The 15,439-nt window shown below is 44.6% G+C and overlaps 1 protein-coding gene across 1 annotated transcript; it reads left to right on the top strand.

The window, feature by feature from the left end:
• Window positions 1–3,076: 3,076 nt before the first annotated feature.
• On the top strand, window positions 3,077–15,147 carry LOC139324942 (asialoglycoprotein receptor 1-like). Its single transcript, XM_070954719.1, has 9 exons — window positions 3,077–3,201; window positions 4,738–4,829; window positions 6,408–6,533; window positions 6,683–6,778; window positions 7,241–7,312; window positions 9,385–9,477; window positions 11,016–11,167; window positions 12,481–12,587; window positions 13,975–15,147. Exons 2-9 carry the CDS (start codon window positions 4,760–4,762, stop codon window positions 14,123–14,125), a joined length of 867 nt encoding a protein of 288 aa, XP_070810820.1. The 5' UTR covers window positions 3,077–3,201; window positions 4,738–4,759; the 3' UTR covers window positions 14,126–15,147.
• Window positions 15,148–15,439: the final 292 nt, after the last annotated feature.

Raw genomic sequence — 15,439 nt, 5'->3', positions numbered from 1 at the left:
CATATCATAACCCAACTAGGGTACATCATCAGTGCTAGAAGGGAGGGGGTTTGTGGAGTGGAGGAGGGGGGGGAAGAGGAGGAGGATTGTGGGATCCTTGGGGCATTCTGAGCTTGGTGGTCTACTTGCACCAAGCCGCCTTCTTCCAGTCCTTGTAGTCCTCCTCCTCCTCCTTACAAATCCCCTGTCAGGTTTCGAGGTCGTCCCAAATAAATTGCATTTCAAACAAAGTCTTTGATGAAAAAACACTCCCATTTATTAAGCATGACATTCTAATTCCGACTCCATCGTAGCCAACCCTGACTTCCAGACCCAAAACCCTCCCTTTCCGTTCCCCACTCCCCTGCACTCATTGGCCATCTTCCAAGTCACTCTACCCCTAACCTACTGCTCCAGCTCAAAGGAATTTCCCCCCTCCCATCCCATCTCCTAGGGGATATTATCTCCAGGGAAAATAAGTAGGTGAAAAGTCAAACGTCCCTTTCCAGATGCCTCCGCTTCTCCTTCTTATGTCAGCATTAGAGTAAATGCAGCTTGAAGTGCTGACATCCCCCTCCCTTCTAGCACTGATGATGTTCCCTAGTTGGATCATGAAACATCTGTCAGAAAAAAATGCAAGTTCAGGACCACAGAGTCCTCCTCCTCCTCTTCCTCCTCCTCCTCCTCCTCTTCTAGCACTGATGATGTTCCTTAGTTGGGTCATGAAAGAAAATCTGCAAGAAAATCACCGCCAGAGAGCATCGAGGACCCCACAGTCCAACCTTGTCTGATCTTGAGGAATACAAATACAAATCAGCGGGACCTGATCACATCCAGAGTTCTAAAGGAGCTGGCAGATGTTATCTCAGAACCACTGTACCACATCTTTCAAAAATTCTGGAGCACCGGGGAACTACCAGAGGACTGGAAAAGAGCTGGATGTGGTCCCCATCTTCAAAAAAGGGGGGAAAAAACTGACCCAGGAAACTACAGACCTAACATTAATATCCGGGTAGATCCTGGAAAAGATAATTAAAAAAAAACCAGATCTGCCAACACCTAGAAACGAGTAAAGTAATAACTAGCAGCCAGCACGGGTTTGTTAAAAACAGGTCGTGCCAAACTAATCTTATTTCATTCTTCAACATAGTGACTAAATTAGTAGACCAGCGAAATACCGTGGACGTAGTCAACTTAGATCTCAGCAAGGCATTCGACAAAGTAGACCACAACCTGCTTCTTGGTAAGCTAGAAAAAAAGTGGGATAGATAGCGTCACCACCAGATGGATTCGCAACTGGCTGACGAGCCGTACTCAACGAGTAGTCCTTAATGAGTCTACGTCTACATGGAGAGAAGTAAGCAGTGGGGTACTACAAGGTTGCGTCTTAGGCCCAGGACTCTTCAATATCTTCATGGATGAGAGAATAGAAGGGTGTTGTGGCCCACCAGCAGCCTGCAGAGCTGGCAGCGGAGTCGGACAGTGAGGAGGCTGGGGAGGACCATGGGCCAGTCCTGGAGTCTGGGGAGGGCTCTGACGAGGGCTCTGCACCAGAGGCAGAGATGGGGTCAGGGCCATCTGGGAGTGATGCACGGACCCTGGAGCCCCCAGAGTCGGACAGCAGAGAGGCAGAGGAACAGGAGGAGCCTGTTCCTAGTGCACGCATGCGCAGAGCTGCAAGAAGGCAAGAGCACCTAAAGCAAAAGGGATGACTCGGGAGTAAGGCCAGGAGATGATTGGCCCCACCCATAAGGCTTAAAAGAGAAACAGAGGCACTTGGGCCTTTTTGCAGAAAGCAACATTGCTCATTCTGTTTCCAGTCGGCATCTCTTGTTTGTTTCTGAACTTTGTGGGGCTTTGCCAAGTAAGGCCTTTGGCAAAGAAGATAAAGGTTGGTGATAATCCCGAAGGATTCATTCCGAAGGACTTGTTTTGCAACTAATTGGGACTCCGCTGGGAATGAACGTAATTCTCAGCTGTTACAATATAATAAAATAGGTTTGTTTGGGACTAATTGTGTATTGTAATGACTTCGTAAGCCAACGTCACAACAAAGGGGAATTTACCAAATTGCAGATGATACCAAGCTGGCAGGAACAGCTAACACAGGATAGCAGTCTTCCAATACTTGAGGGGCTGCCCCAGAGAGGAGGAGGGGGGACAAACTATTCTCCAAGACACCCGAAGGCCAGACAAGGAACAATGGATGGAAACTGACCAAGGAGAGATTCAACCTGGAAATAAGGAGGAATTTTCTGACAGTGAGAACGATCAACCGATGGAGCAGAAGTTGCCTTCAGAGGTTGTGGGAGCTTCATCACTGGAGGTTTTCAAGAAGAGACCGGTCAGAAATGGTGGAGGGTCTCCTGCTTGGCGAGGGGTTGGACTAGATGACCTACAAGGTCCCTTCCAACTCTCTTAATCTGTCCGTCTGTCCATTCTTCCGCACCGCAACCTCCCCTCCCTTCCAGCCTTGATGATGTTCCCTAGTTGGGTCACAAAACGTCTGCCAGAAAAAAAAAAACCCAAGCTCAGAGACCACAAAGGACCCCACCCACTACCCAGAATTCTTCCAAGACAGGTATCCATCCGTTCCACCTTCTTGGGTGTCCCAATGCATAGACGTTCATCGAATGCTACGGCTGGAAGGGATCACGGAGATCTTCTATTACACTAAGACCAACCCCAATAAAATGGGTTTATTCCATTTTGGACAAACGCCTGTCCGTTCTTTTCTTGGACAGCCACTCCAAATCGTCCCCATCATTCTACTCGCTCTCTCGTTTCGGTCTTTGTCCGGAGACCGTCCAACTGAAACTCGTCCTTGCTTAAAAGGAGCGTCTCCGTTGCGCCAGCTAAAAAAACAAACAAACACGATTATGGTTTATACGGAGTTGTACAGTTGCTTGTCTGTCTCTATTGAGTCACGTTTGGAGGATTTTCGGTTCCTCTCTTAGGGGAAATGCTATTTTCAAGGGAGGGGGGCAGACCCCAGAGCCGAAGGAGGGGCTGAGCGTGGAGCCCAATATAAGGGGGGGGGCTGGCGCAGACCGAGCTGGGCGCTTCTCTTTTAGCAAACTTCGGACAAACTTTGAAACTTTGTCCCACAGGAAGAACATATTGACAGGGCAAAGATCGAAAGAGGGAAAAGTGAAAGGTTGGCCAGAAAGAGAAAATAGGCCCTTTCAACCTCAATCAGGACTAGTTTCATCCCCGCTACAGGTGCGATTCATTTCTCTCTGGGTTGGTTTTTTGGGGGAGGTGGGGTGGGGTGAGGGTTGATCTTGGACTAGCTGAGCCAGGAGTCTTAAAAATCAAAAAGAAGGAAAAAAAAAACATGACTTCAAAGGCAGAAAAGATGTTGGGAGATTAAAAAAAGATGAAAGGAGGAATATTTGCAGCTCGGGGTTCGAGTGAGGAGGTGCTTTCCGAGCTCGGTTTGGTTTTCTGGCAAGGGTTTGTGGAGACGAGGAGGAAGAGTGGGAGGAGAAGGAGGAGGAGGACTGTGGGGTCCTTGGTGGTCTCTGAGCTTGGAAGACGTTTCATGACCCAACTAGGGAATATCATCAGCGCTAGAAAGGGTTTGTGGAGACGAGGAGGAGGAGGACTGTGGGGTCTCTGAGCCCCAAATTCAGAGACCACCAAGGACCCCTCAGATTATAGGATTGCGTGAATTTGAGGATTAGTTTTTGCTTATATGAGAATTGGGGGGTGGGCTTTGAGGAATGAAGGGGGCACCGGGCAGGGGCAGCCGTTTAGAAAAATCTATCCCCACCTGGATAGAAAGGAGAGGGGCCGTGTCACCCATGCCGAAGAAAGTAAGGTGAACGGTTTAGGAGTCACCTCTGGAGTCGCTGCGGTTCTCTTCCGGAAAAGCAGCCATGTTGAGACACTGCCTCGGTTTCCCCTTCGGCACAAGAAGGGACGGTCTCCGAAAACCTGAGGGTCAGGAGACGGAGAAGGAGGCTGAAGGCAAAAAAATCTCCTCTCCTCTTAAAATTAGAAATGTTAGTTTCCTTCGTCGGGGCAGGGATATTCAAATCCTCTTCTTCAAAGGCCTGTTTTGTTCCTGCCGAAAAGAAAGAAGGGAACGTGGGGGGGGGAAAGGAAAAATGTTGGGGTGGGGCCTTCAGAGGTTCTGCAGAAGGTCCCCCCAAAAAGAGACCTTCTCGTTTGCAGTTCTGGGTTTTTTTTTTGTGCCAGGAGAATTTGTGTGTATGTGGGGGTGAAAACTTGGAAGAGCTGCCAGGAGTTGTGAACCGAATACCCAAATAACACAGAATAACCACAGAGTTGGCAGGGTCCTTAGAGGTCCTCTAGTCCAGCCCTCTTCTCAAGCAGGAAACCCTACACCGTTTCAGACAAGTGGTTGCCCAGCCTCTTCTTAAAAACCTCCAGTGTTGGAGCAACCCACAACTTCTGGAGGCCCAGACGGGGTGCAGATGGTATCCTGGTGTCCCTTCCTTGACCAAAAGGCCAGGAGGTGACTTCTGAGGCTAAGGAGGCCCTACAGGGTTCAGAAGCAATAAAGGAGAATATTTGTAGCTCAGGGTTGAAATGGTGCTCTCTGAACTTGGTGGTTTGCTTGTAGACGTCTCATGACCCATCTAGGTAACATCATCAGTGCTACCTAGAAGAGCCTGCAAGAAAGCAGCTTCTGAAAAATTATGGAAGGAGGACCAACAGTCCACGAATTCTCTGTGTGTGTGTGTGTGTGTGTGTGTGTCTGGTCTTGTGACCCTTGTATTGTGCTTCCAGGTGTTTGGGGAAGGGTCTCAAGATGATCCGAGACTACCAGGATCTGACCATGACTCTTGAGCCCGAAAACGAGGACGCCCCCCGGATCAAAGGTGGGCTTTTATTCGGAGACGGGCTTGCCGGATTGTCTCGCAAACCGGCTTCCCACGAAAGACCCCCAAGGCCACGCTCTGCAATCCTCGATCCGTGGCTCATTCCTTGCGCAGGGGGGCTCCAGCTGTGCCCCCATCCCCGTCCCCAATTCTTAAAAGGTCCCGAGTAAGAGACTTTTTTTTTTAAAAAAAAAGAGGAACAGTCGTAGTTAGCAATTCAACAACTGCTGTGTTGTGAAATGCCACGATTTGTGGGTTTTGTGGCATTGCGTGGCTCCCCCCCTCCCACCCACCCACCCCCCGTTTTCAAAAGTGGCAGCTTCAGGTCATCCGGCTGAATCAATGACAGGCCGTCCTCGACTTATGATCGCAGTCGAGCCCCCGAGACATCAGGGGCTGAGCGAGACCGTCCTTAAGCGAATCGGGTCCTGTTTTTAACTTCTCTTTCTTGCCACGATGGTTTAAGCGAGCCCACCGCCGTTGTTAAATGAGCAATGGGGTCGTTAAGCGAATCCGGCTTAACCCTGTCGATTTGGCCTGCCAGAAGGTCACGATATATATATAATTAATTAATTATAGGCTACATCTGGAATTACTAGGAGTTTAATGCTAGGTCAGATGCTCCGTCTCTCTTATTACTCCACGGTGTACTCCTAATTCCTATTTTTCTCCTCCTCCTCCTCCTCCTCCTGTCCTTCCGGTTTTTCCTTTATTTCCTCTGAGCTGCTCTACTTCTGCCTGACCTGCCTCCTTCCTTCCTTCACTCACCAAGGTTTTTGCAATTGTAGCACCTTCAATTAATTTAATTAATTCAATTTATATGCCGCCCCTCTCCGAAGACTCAGGGCGGCATATAAATTGAATTTAAAACAGCTTCCTTCACTGGCTTGGGGAATTAGAATAGAATAGAGCCGGGAGGGACCTTAGAGGTCATCCAGTCCAGCCCACTATCCAAACAGGAAACTTTATCCCATTCCAGACGATTGGTTGTCCAGTCTTTTCTTGAAAAATCTCCAGTGTTGGGAGCACCCACAAATTCTGGAGGGAAGCCACGCGCTGTTTCTACAGATTAAGAGAGTCGGAAGGGACCTCAGAGGTCATCCAGTCCAACCCCCTGCCCCAGCAGGAGTCCCTGCCCCATTTCTGACCGATGGCAGTCCAGTCTCTTCTGGAAAGGCTCCAAGGATGAAGCTCCCACAACTTCTGTTCCATCAGTGGATTGACATGTTGCTCTTGGAGGGGAATGGGGTTCTCGCATGGGGTTCCCTCTGAACTACAATTCCCAGCATCCTCTCTGCCTTGGTGATAGAGCGGCTGGGAATTAGAATCATAGAGTGGAAGAGCTAGAAAGGATTCTGGAGAGGAGTCCATCTTGTTTTTCAATCTTGGCAACTTTTAAACTGGGTGGACTTCAACTCCCAGAATTCCCCAGCCGGCTATGCCGGCTGGGGAATTCTGGGAGTTGAAGTCCACCCAGTTTAAACTTTGTTTAGCTATTCCTTACAGATTCCAGCAAACAAACAAACCTGGTTATTAAGGTTTGGGAAAGAAACCAATGTTGGCTCCCTCTTTTCTTAGCCCCTCTGAAGCTCCCCAGAAGCCAGACATGGGTGCGACGTACATTCCCCAGCCGGCGCCTGGTTCTAATCCTGCTGCTTTTGAGTTTCATCCTCACCATCTCGGTTATCGTCTTTGGAGTCAAAGGTGAGCGCGTCGCTTACGCCCGAAAACGGCGTCCTTACGGCCTGAGCAAACAGCAAAAAAGCCGAGGGGGAGCGGTGACCACCAGGTGATCCCCAAAGGAGCAGACCATTTCTCTTCCTCAACCGTTTTTTCCCTTTTCCTCCCATCAGGACATTTTTACAACTCGGAGTTGAAGGAGACGCAGGACAGCGTAAAGAGCCTCAACGAAACGGTTGGGAAGAAGTTCGCCTCCCTTCAGGATAAAGGTAAAACCTCGCCCACATTACTCCCGGATTAACAAGCGGGACCTTGAAGGTCATCTAGTCCAGCCCCACACAACCCCACCCCCCCACCAAGCAGGAGGCCCTACAGAAGGCCCATTTCAGACAAGTAGCTGTCCAGTCTTTTTTTTTTTTTTTTTTTTAAACCTTCCAGTAATGGAGCACCCACAACTTCTGGTGGCAGGCAGTTCCACTGGTGAATTGTCCTCACGGTCAGGAAATTTCTCCTGAATTCTAGGTTGCTTCTCTCTTTGATTAGTTTCCATCCGTTGCTTCTTGTCCTGCCTTCAGGGGCTTTGTTCTGAAATGGCTTGAGTAGGGGGCTGGACTAGAAGATCTCCAAGGTCCCTTCCAGCTTCTATTCCGATTTCTGAGCTCACTTCCGAGTCCTGCTTGTGTCTGGACTACCTCGCAGGGCTGGTTTTTCATTCCAGCTCTGTTTTGCAGAGAACGACTCGGACGCAAAACTGAAGGAGATGGAAGCCAAAGTGAAGCAGTTGACGGAGGAGGCCGACGTGGGTAAGGAAGGAAAACCCGAATTGTCCCCAATTGCCGAAAGACCAGATCCAATTACAGGGAGTCCTCGACTTATGCCCGCACATTTCTGTCGCTAAGCAAGACCATTGAGTTTGGACCCGTTCTACGACTCCTCTTGCCACCGTTGTTAAGCGAACCGCGGCAGCTGTTGAGTGAGTCACACGGTTGTTAAGCAAACTCGGCTTCCCCGTTGACTGGGATTGTCGGACGGTTGCAAAAGGGGATCGAGTCACCCAGCACCCGTCGTAAGTACATGCATTGCCGGGTGCCAAGCGTCTGAATTTGGATCCCGTGACCACGGGGAGGCTGCAACGGTCGTAAGTGTGAAAAAAAGCGGTTTTCCAATGCCGTTGTAACTTGGAACGGTCACTAAGCAAATAGCTCTACGTCGAGGGCAACCTGTATGGATTTTATCCCTGGTGGAAGCAGTCGAGCCACGAGGAAGGTGTAACCTCTGGGTAAAATTCCGCCCTTCCTGCCTGGCGCCCACGGGAGGGAGGCAGCTTTCATGTGGCCCGTCTGCCTGGCACCTCCGGCGGCTCCGTTGGGCTGAACCCTCTTTTGGGGCATTTGCAAAGGGCAGGTTACGCCTCCCTTGGCACCCACCGAACACGGGGAAAGGCATTGGCAGACTCAGCCCATCCCCAAGTTTATTTTATTTTATTTTATTTTATTTTATTTTATTTTATTTTATTTCAATTTATTATTCTATTCTATTCTATTATTTTATTATTTTATTATTTTATTTCAGCTTATTATTCTATTATTTTATTTTATTCTTTTACTTCAGCTTATTATTCTATTATTTTATTTTATTCTTTTATTCTTTTATTTCAGTTTATTATTCTATTCTATTATTTTATTCTTTTATTCTTTTATTTCAGCTTATTATTCTATTATTTTATTTTATTCTTTTATTCTTTTACTTCAGCTTATTATTCTATTATTTTATTTTATTCTTTTATTCTTTTATTTCAGTTTATTATTCTATTCTATTATTTTATTCTTTTATTCTTTTATTTCAGCTTATTATTCTATTATTTTATTTTATTCTTTTATTCTTTTATTTCAGTTTATTATTCTATTCTATTCTTTTATTCTTTTATTCTTTTATTTCAGCTTATTATTCTATTATTTTATTTTATTCTTTTATTCTTTTATTTCAGTTTATTATTCTATTATTTTATTTTATTTTATTCTTTTATTCTTTTATTTCAGCTTATTATTCTATTATTTTATTTTATTCTTTTATTCTTTTATTTCAGTTTATTATTCTATTCTATTCTTTTATTTTATTCTTTTATTTCAGCTTATTATTCTATTCTATTCTATTCTTTTATTTTTTTTATTTTTTTTTTATTTTATTTTTATTATTTTATTTCTTTTGGGTTTTGGGGATTTTTTTTTTTTTTTTATTTTTTGGTTTTCTTTTGTTTTATATGCTGTCCATCTCACTATCCAGAGAGACTCTGGGTGGCTTACAATGCAATAAAAAATAGAAATAGAAAAGCAGTTATAAAAAGCTGCCCACCCCAACAATATAAGTTGTGAATCTATTCCTAATTGGGGGATATTCCATCCGTCTTTTTAAAATATGTTCTTTTTCTCTCTCTCTCTTATTTTCTTTCTTTCTTTCTTTCTTTCTTTCTTTCTTTCTTTCTTTCTTTCTTTCTTTCTTTCTTTCTTTCTTTTTTTCTTTCTTTCCTTCCTTCTTTCTTTCCTTCCTTCCTTCCTTCTACCCTCCCTCCCTGCATCTTTCCTTCCTTCCTTATCCCCACCCACCCTCTTTCTTTCTTTCTTTCTTTCTTTCTTTCTTTCTTTTTCTTCCTTTTTTTCTTTTTTTTCTTTCTTTTCTTCCTTTCTTTCTTTCCTTCCTTCCTTCCTTCTACCCTCCCTCCCTGCATCTTTCCTTCCTTCCTTCCTTCTTTCCTTATCCCCATCCTCTCTTTCTTTCTTTCTTTCTTTCTTTCTTTCTTTCTTTCTTTCTTTCTTTCTTTCTTTCTTTCTTTCTTTCTTTCTTTCTTTCTCTCTTTCTCTTTCTCTTTCTTTCACAGCCACAACCCACCTCCTCAACCAGCTGAAGGAGCTACGTAAGAATAACATCGCTGTCAATTGTGACTATCAGGACTTCAAGCTCAACCGGACAGGTGCGGAGGGAGAGGGCAGCGGGGCGGCCGGCCGAGCTACACCCTCGGCGTGCCAAGAGTGAGGCCTGGCACAGAGGCTGGCCGAAAGGAGCATCTCCCTGCTCATCTTCTTTCACCAGGGTTGGCACCCGCAGCTCCCATGCCATGGCCCTGGGGGCTCTTTGATCTTTCAGCATTTTAATGTTTGGAGCTCAGGGTTGGTCTTCCTCCTCCTCCTCTCCTCCTCCTCTCCTCCTCCTCTCCACAAGCCCCATTCCCTCCTAGCACTGATGATGTTCCCTAGCTGGGTCATGAAACGTCTGCTAGAAAACTCCCAAGCTCAGAGGCCATCAAGGACCCCACAGTCCTCCCCCCCCTCGTCTTCCTCCTCCTCCCTGCAAACATCTGCCAGGAACCCCCCCCCCCAACTCACAGACCCCCCCCCTTCAAAGGACCCCACCATCTTAGCCTTCCACTTAGCCAATTCGCATCCTGGGCAGATGGGCTGCTTCCCTCTGCGGTCAACTCCCGAGGCAGAGCTGAGGATGCTGACCCCCCAAGTGCATGATGGGAATATCCCTCCCTTTGGTGCCCAGCAAGGTTAGCCGATGGCTTTTCCGGAGATTGGCTTGCCTCAGTGGCTTGGAACGAATTCCGGGATGAATCACCAGGGATGGGACGAGGCCTCCTTTTCATCTCTGGGGAGCTTCTCCCCATCGTTTTTTCGGCTGGGAGTCCTCTGCAAACATCTTAAGGTGCCACCTGCATTTTTTGGGACACCTAAAATAATTCCTGCAGGGCGTCTGGAGCCTCGCCCTGCATTTGAGATCGGTCCAGATCCAGCCAGTTCTGCAACATTTTGTTGTTTTTCGGATGTTTTTCCACTTGCTTTTATTCTCTGCCAAGCCTCCCAGCATCCTGGAGGAGCAGCCCTATAAACAGAATTAAGAATAATGTCGGTCGTCCTCGACTTAACGACGATTCGTTTAGCGACCGTCGGAACGGCACTGAAAAAAAAGGGGACACGATCGTTTTTTTCACACGATCGCAGCCTGATCAAAATTCAGACGCTGGGCTGCCGATTCGTATTTACGACGGTCGCAGCGTCCTGGGGTGGGGTGGAGTCAGGCAAATCCACTTTTCGACCTTCTGCCACAAGCAAAGTCAACGGGGAAGCTGGATTCACTTAACAACCAGGTGATTCATTTAACAACTGCGGCGACTCGCTTAACAACGGCGGCCAAAAAGGTCATAAAATGGCCTTCCTTGAATAAATGTCTCACTTAACGACGGAAATGTTTGGGCTCCGTTGAGGTCGTAAGTCGAGGACTCCCGTACAGGAAAGAAGTATTTTCCGTCCCCAAAAATGGCACGAGGGGAAACCACTCTGTTACGATGCCCAGCGAAGCTCTTATCGATTAATGACAGGATTTTCTCACCGCCCAGAAGGAGAGGCAAGGCTAGCTCAGCCTGATGGGTGTTGTAGTCCAGCACAGTTGAAGCTCTCTCTCTCTCTCTCTTCCTTTCGTCTTAGCTGGTTTTCTTCCTTTTCTGCCCAGAGCGAAAGGAGGCCTGCTGTCCCAAAGGCTGGGACGCATTTCGGAGAAGCTGCTACTGGGAAAACCAAAGTGGGAAATCGTGGGAGGAAGCCAAAGCCGAGTGCGAAAGCTACGATGCTCACCTGGTGATCATCAACTCCTACGAGGAGCAGGTAGGTGCTGATAGGTTCCTACCTGTGTGGCTGTTTGACCCAGGGAGAAGTTGGATTAGACCAGTGATCTCCAGACGTGGCCCCTTTAAGAGTTGTGGACTTCAACTCCCAGAATTCCTCTGTCAACATTGCCTTAAAGGGGCCAAGTTTCCTGGCTGAGGAATTCTGGGAGTTGAAGTCCACAAGTCTTAAAGGGGCCAATTTTCCTGACTGAGGAATTCTGGGAGTTGAAGTCCACAAGTCTTAAAGGGGCCAAGTTTCCTGGCTGAGGAATTCTGGGAGTTGAAGTCCACAAGTCTTAAAGGGGCCAATTTTGCTGACTGAGGAATTCTGGGAGTTGAAGTCCACAAGTCTTAAAAGGGCCATTTTTGCTGACTGAGGAATTCTGGGAGTTGAAGTCCACAAGTCTTAAAGGGACCAATTTTCCTGACTGAGGAATTCTGGGAGTTGAAGTCCACAAGTCTTAAAGGGACCAATTTTGCTGACAGGAATTCTGGGAGTTGAAGTCCACAAGTCTTAAAGGGGCCAATTTTCCTGACTGAGGAATTCTGGGAGTTGAAGTCCACAAGTCTTAAAGGGGCCAATTTTCCTGACTGAGGAATTCTGGGAGTTGAAGTCCACAAGTCTTAAAGGGGCCATTTTTGCTGACTGAGGAATTCTGGGAGTTGAAGTCCGCAAGTCTTAAAGGGACCAATTTTGCTGACAGGAATTCTGGGAGTTGAAGTCCACAAGTCTTAAAGGGGCCATTTTTGCTGACTGAGGAATTCTGGGAGTTGAAGTCCGCAAGTCTTAAAGGGGCCATTTTTGCTGATTGAGGAATTCTGGGAGTTGAAGTCCGCAAGTCTTAAAGAGACCAATGTTGGAGACCCCTGGATGAGAGCAATATTTTTTCAACTTTGCCCATTTTAAGAGGAGTGGACTTCAACTCCCAGAATTCCCCAGCCAGCCAAAGTTTACCAAAATTAATGAATAAATATGGCTAGTTTATTTTTTGCGTTTTTAAAAATTGGGTAACTTTCTTAATAGACAGTGGGAATGCATTTGACATAGTATATCAAATAGATGGCCTGACAATTAATTAAAGAGGAAACTGATATGCCGGCTAGGGAATTCTGGGAGTTGAAGTCCACCCCGCTTAAAGTTGCTGAAATAAAGAGTTATTTCTATCTATCGGTTTCACTTCCCAATGTATCTGACTAGATCTTTTTAATTCTATTTATTGTTATACGCTGGGAGGACATTTCTTCACTGGTAGAGCAAGATTTTCGGGTGTTGAGGTGCTTCAAGTTTCCTCTTTTCTTCTTTTCTGACAGCAATTCGTGGCGGTCCGTGTCAGGCCAAACTTCATGTGGATTGGGCTGACGGACAAGAGCGGCAGCTGGAAGTGGGTGGACGGCTCACCCTACACAATAGTCTCACGGTAGGTTCAACTGGAAGGGTTTCCCCCACCCCCAAACACCCCCCAGAATTCCCCATTGACTATCCAATCGATAGGCAGCCTCGAGAGGAACTCTTGAGGCCATCTACACCATCCCCCCCCCACACCCCATTTAGCACAGCAGGGGGATTCTGGGAATGGAAGTCCAAGCATCTTAAATCTGCCGAAAGATTGTTCTACAGAGGTAGTCCTCAACTTACGACAGACTTTTTAGCATCTACTTATGACCTGTCCTCACAGTTATTTTATTTAATTTTAATTTTATTATTTTGTTTTATTTTCATTTCAGTATTTTTTATTTTGTTTTGTTTATTTTATTTATTTTATTTTAGTATTTTCTTTTACTTTATTTTATTTTAGCATATTTTATTTTATTTTTATTTTATTTTAGCATTTTGTTCTATTTTTATTTTATGTTAGTATTTTGTTCTGTTTTATCTTGTTTTATTTTGTTTTATTTTATTTTAGTATTTTATCTTACTTTATTTTATTTTAGTATTTTATTTTACTTTATTTTATTTTATTTTAGTATATTTTATTTATTTTTATTTTATTTTAATATTTTATTTTACTTTATTTTATTTTAGTGTTTTATTTTAGTATTTTATTTTACTTTATTTTATTTTAGTATTTTATTTTACTTTATTTTATTTTATTTTATTTTAGTGTATTTTATTTTATTTTTATTTTATGTTAGTATTTTGTTCTATTTTATCTTGTTTTATTTTGTTTTATTTTATTTTAGTATTTTATTCTACTTTATTTATTTTATTTTACTATTTTATTTTACTTTATTTATTTTATTTTAGTATATTTTTATTTTTTATTTTAGTATTTTGTTTTATTTTATTTATTTTATTTTAGTATATTTTATTTTTATTTTATTTTAGTATTTTAGTATTTTTTAGTATTTTAGTATTTTGTTCTATTTTTATTTCATTTTAGTATTTTAGTATTCTATTTTATCTTGTTTTATTTTGTTTTATTTTATTTTAGTATTTTATTTTACTTTATTTTATTTTAGTATTTTATTTTAGTATATTTCATTTTCATTTTAGTATTTTGTTCTATTTTATCTTGTTTTATTTTACTTTAGTATTTTAGTTTACTTTATTTTAGTTATTTTATTTTAGTATATTTTTATTTTCATTTTAGCATTTTGTTTTATTTTAGTATTTTATTTTATTTTAGTATTTTATATTTCACCTTATTTTACTTTAGCATTTTGTTTTATTTTATATTTTGCTTTTGTTTTGCTTTTTTCTTTTGTTTGAAGGTGTGAAAATCTTAACCAAAACTTAACCAAATCCCCCCCTCCCACCGGCCCCGGCCCCAGACTCACGGCGCCCATCTTATCTCTCTGACCCAGGGACTGGTGCCCCGAACAGCCGGACAACTGGTACGGCCACGAACTGGGTGGCGGGGAGGACTGTGCCCACCTTTACGAGAACGGCTGCTGGAACGATAACCATTGCAGTCGGCTCTTCGGCTCCGTCTGCGAGATGGAGATGGATAATTAAGGGGAACAGGAAGACCCACCCACCCCACCCACAGATCCCTAAAACGGACAATCAACAATCCTGGTTTGGACTGGATGCTGGCTAGAATCCTTGGTTTGCGCTCAAGATGGTCGCTTCCATCTTGAGACTGGGACTTCCGGTCTTTGGCGGCCTCCATTGTTCCTCCCTTCCTCGCTCTGTCTCCGACTTTACAGGTAGTCCTTGACTTACAACCATTCACTTAGTGACGGTTTGAAGTTACGACGACACTAAAAAAAAAAGGGACTTCGGACCGTTTTTCCACACTCAGCGACCGTTTTGGCATCCCCGCGGTCGCACGATCGAAATTCGTAGGCTTAGCAACTAGCGTGTACTTATGCCTGTTGCAATGTCCCCTTTTGCGACCTTCTCTGGGAACGTTGGATTCACTTAACAACCGTGTGACTCGCTGAACAACGGCGGTGATTCGCTTAGCAACGGAGGCCAGGACAGTCGTACAATGGGGCAACACTCACTTAACAACTGTCTCGCTTAGCAACCGGAATGTTGGGCTCAACTGTGCTCGTAAGGCAGTCCTCAACTTAAGACCAGGATTTCCATTGTAAATCAGGACAGTCATAAATCAAGGTACGCATTACGACCGGATCCAATTTTATGCCTTCTTTTTTTTGAGTGTGGCGGTCATTAAATGAGCCACAATTGTTTTGTGAACGTCATGAGTAAGGAAATCAATGTATTCCTATGTGCATGTTTGGCTGGAAACAGGGAAAATATGTCATAAAGATGGGTGGATCATAATTTTTACAAACAAATAAATAAATTGACCGCAGAATTGGGTCGTAAGTAGCTTTCGGGGTGGTCCGTCGTAACTCTGAACAGTCGCTAAACTCGTTGGTGGTAAGTCGAGGATTACCTGCCTGCTTTGGCTGCAAACTTAGTGGAAGGGGACAACGGTCAGAGGTCCGAGTTAAGTTTGACCTTTTCCCTGGCTAAGAAAGACCATTTTGCTGATGTGTAACTTAGATGTAAATGCATTAAAGGATCCATCAGATCCAGATCCCCTCCTCAGCATCAATTAGGCAGGTAATCTGGATGGCTGTGGGAATAAATATAAACCCATTTTGGAGAGTGAGGACAATAGAACGCAGAATAACAGAGTTGGGAGGGACCTTGGAGGTCTTCTAGTCCAACCCCCTTCCCAAGATCATAGAAACATAGGGCTGGAAGGGACCTTGGAGGTCTATTAATCCAACCCCCTGCCCAAGATCATAGAAACATACGGCTGGAAGGGACCTTGGAGGTCTTCTAGTCCAACCCCCTGCCAAGATCATAGAA

This window comes from Pituophis catenifer, unplaced genomic scaffold (assembly GCF_029215685.1).
Source record: "Pituophis catenifer annectens isolate HBS135680 unplaced genomic scaffold, rPitCat1.0.hap2 SCAF_15, whole genome shotgun sequence".
Lineage (NCBI taxonomy): Eukaryota > Metazoa > Chordata > Lepidosauria > Squamata > Colubridae > Pituophis > Pituophis catenifer.
This window is presented reverse-complemented; position numbering and strand designations above follow the sequence as displayed.

What these genes read in the sequence shown, in the direction of transcription:
- LOC139324942 (XM_070954719.1), top strand. Translation starts at nt 4,760, where the DNA reads ATGATCCGAGACTACCAGGATCTGACCATGACTCTTGAGCCCGAAAAC. An exon ending in TATCGTCTTTGGAGTCAAAG is followed by an intron (nt 6,534 to 6,682) that starts GTGAGCGCGTCG and finishes TCCTCCCATCAG; the next exon opens with GACATTTTTACAACTCGGAG. An exon ending in GACGGAGGAGGCCGACGTGG is followed by an intron (nt 7,313 to 9,384) that starts GTAAGGAAGGAA and finishes TTTCTTTCACAG; the next exon opens with CCACAACCCACCTCCTCAAC.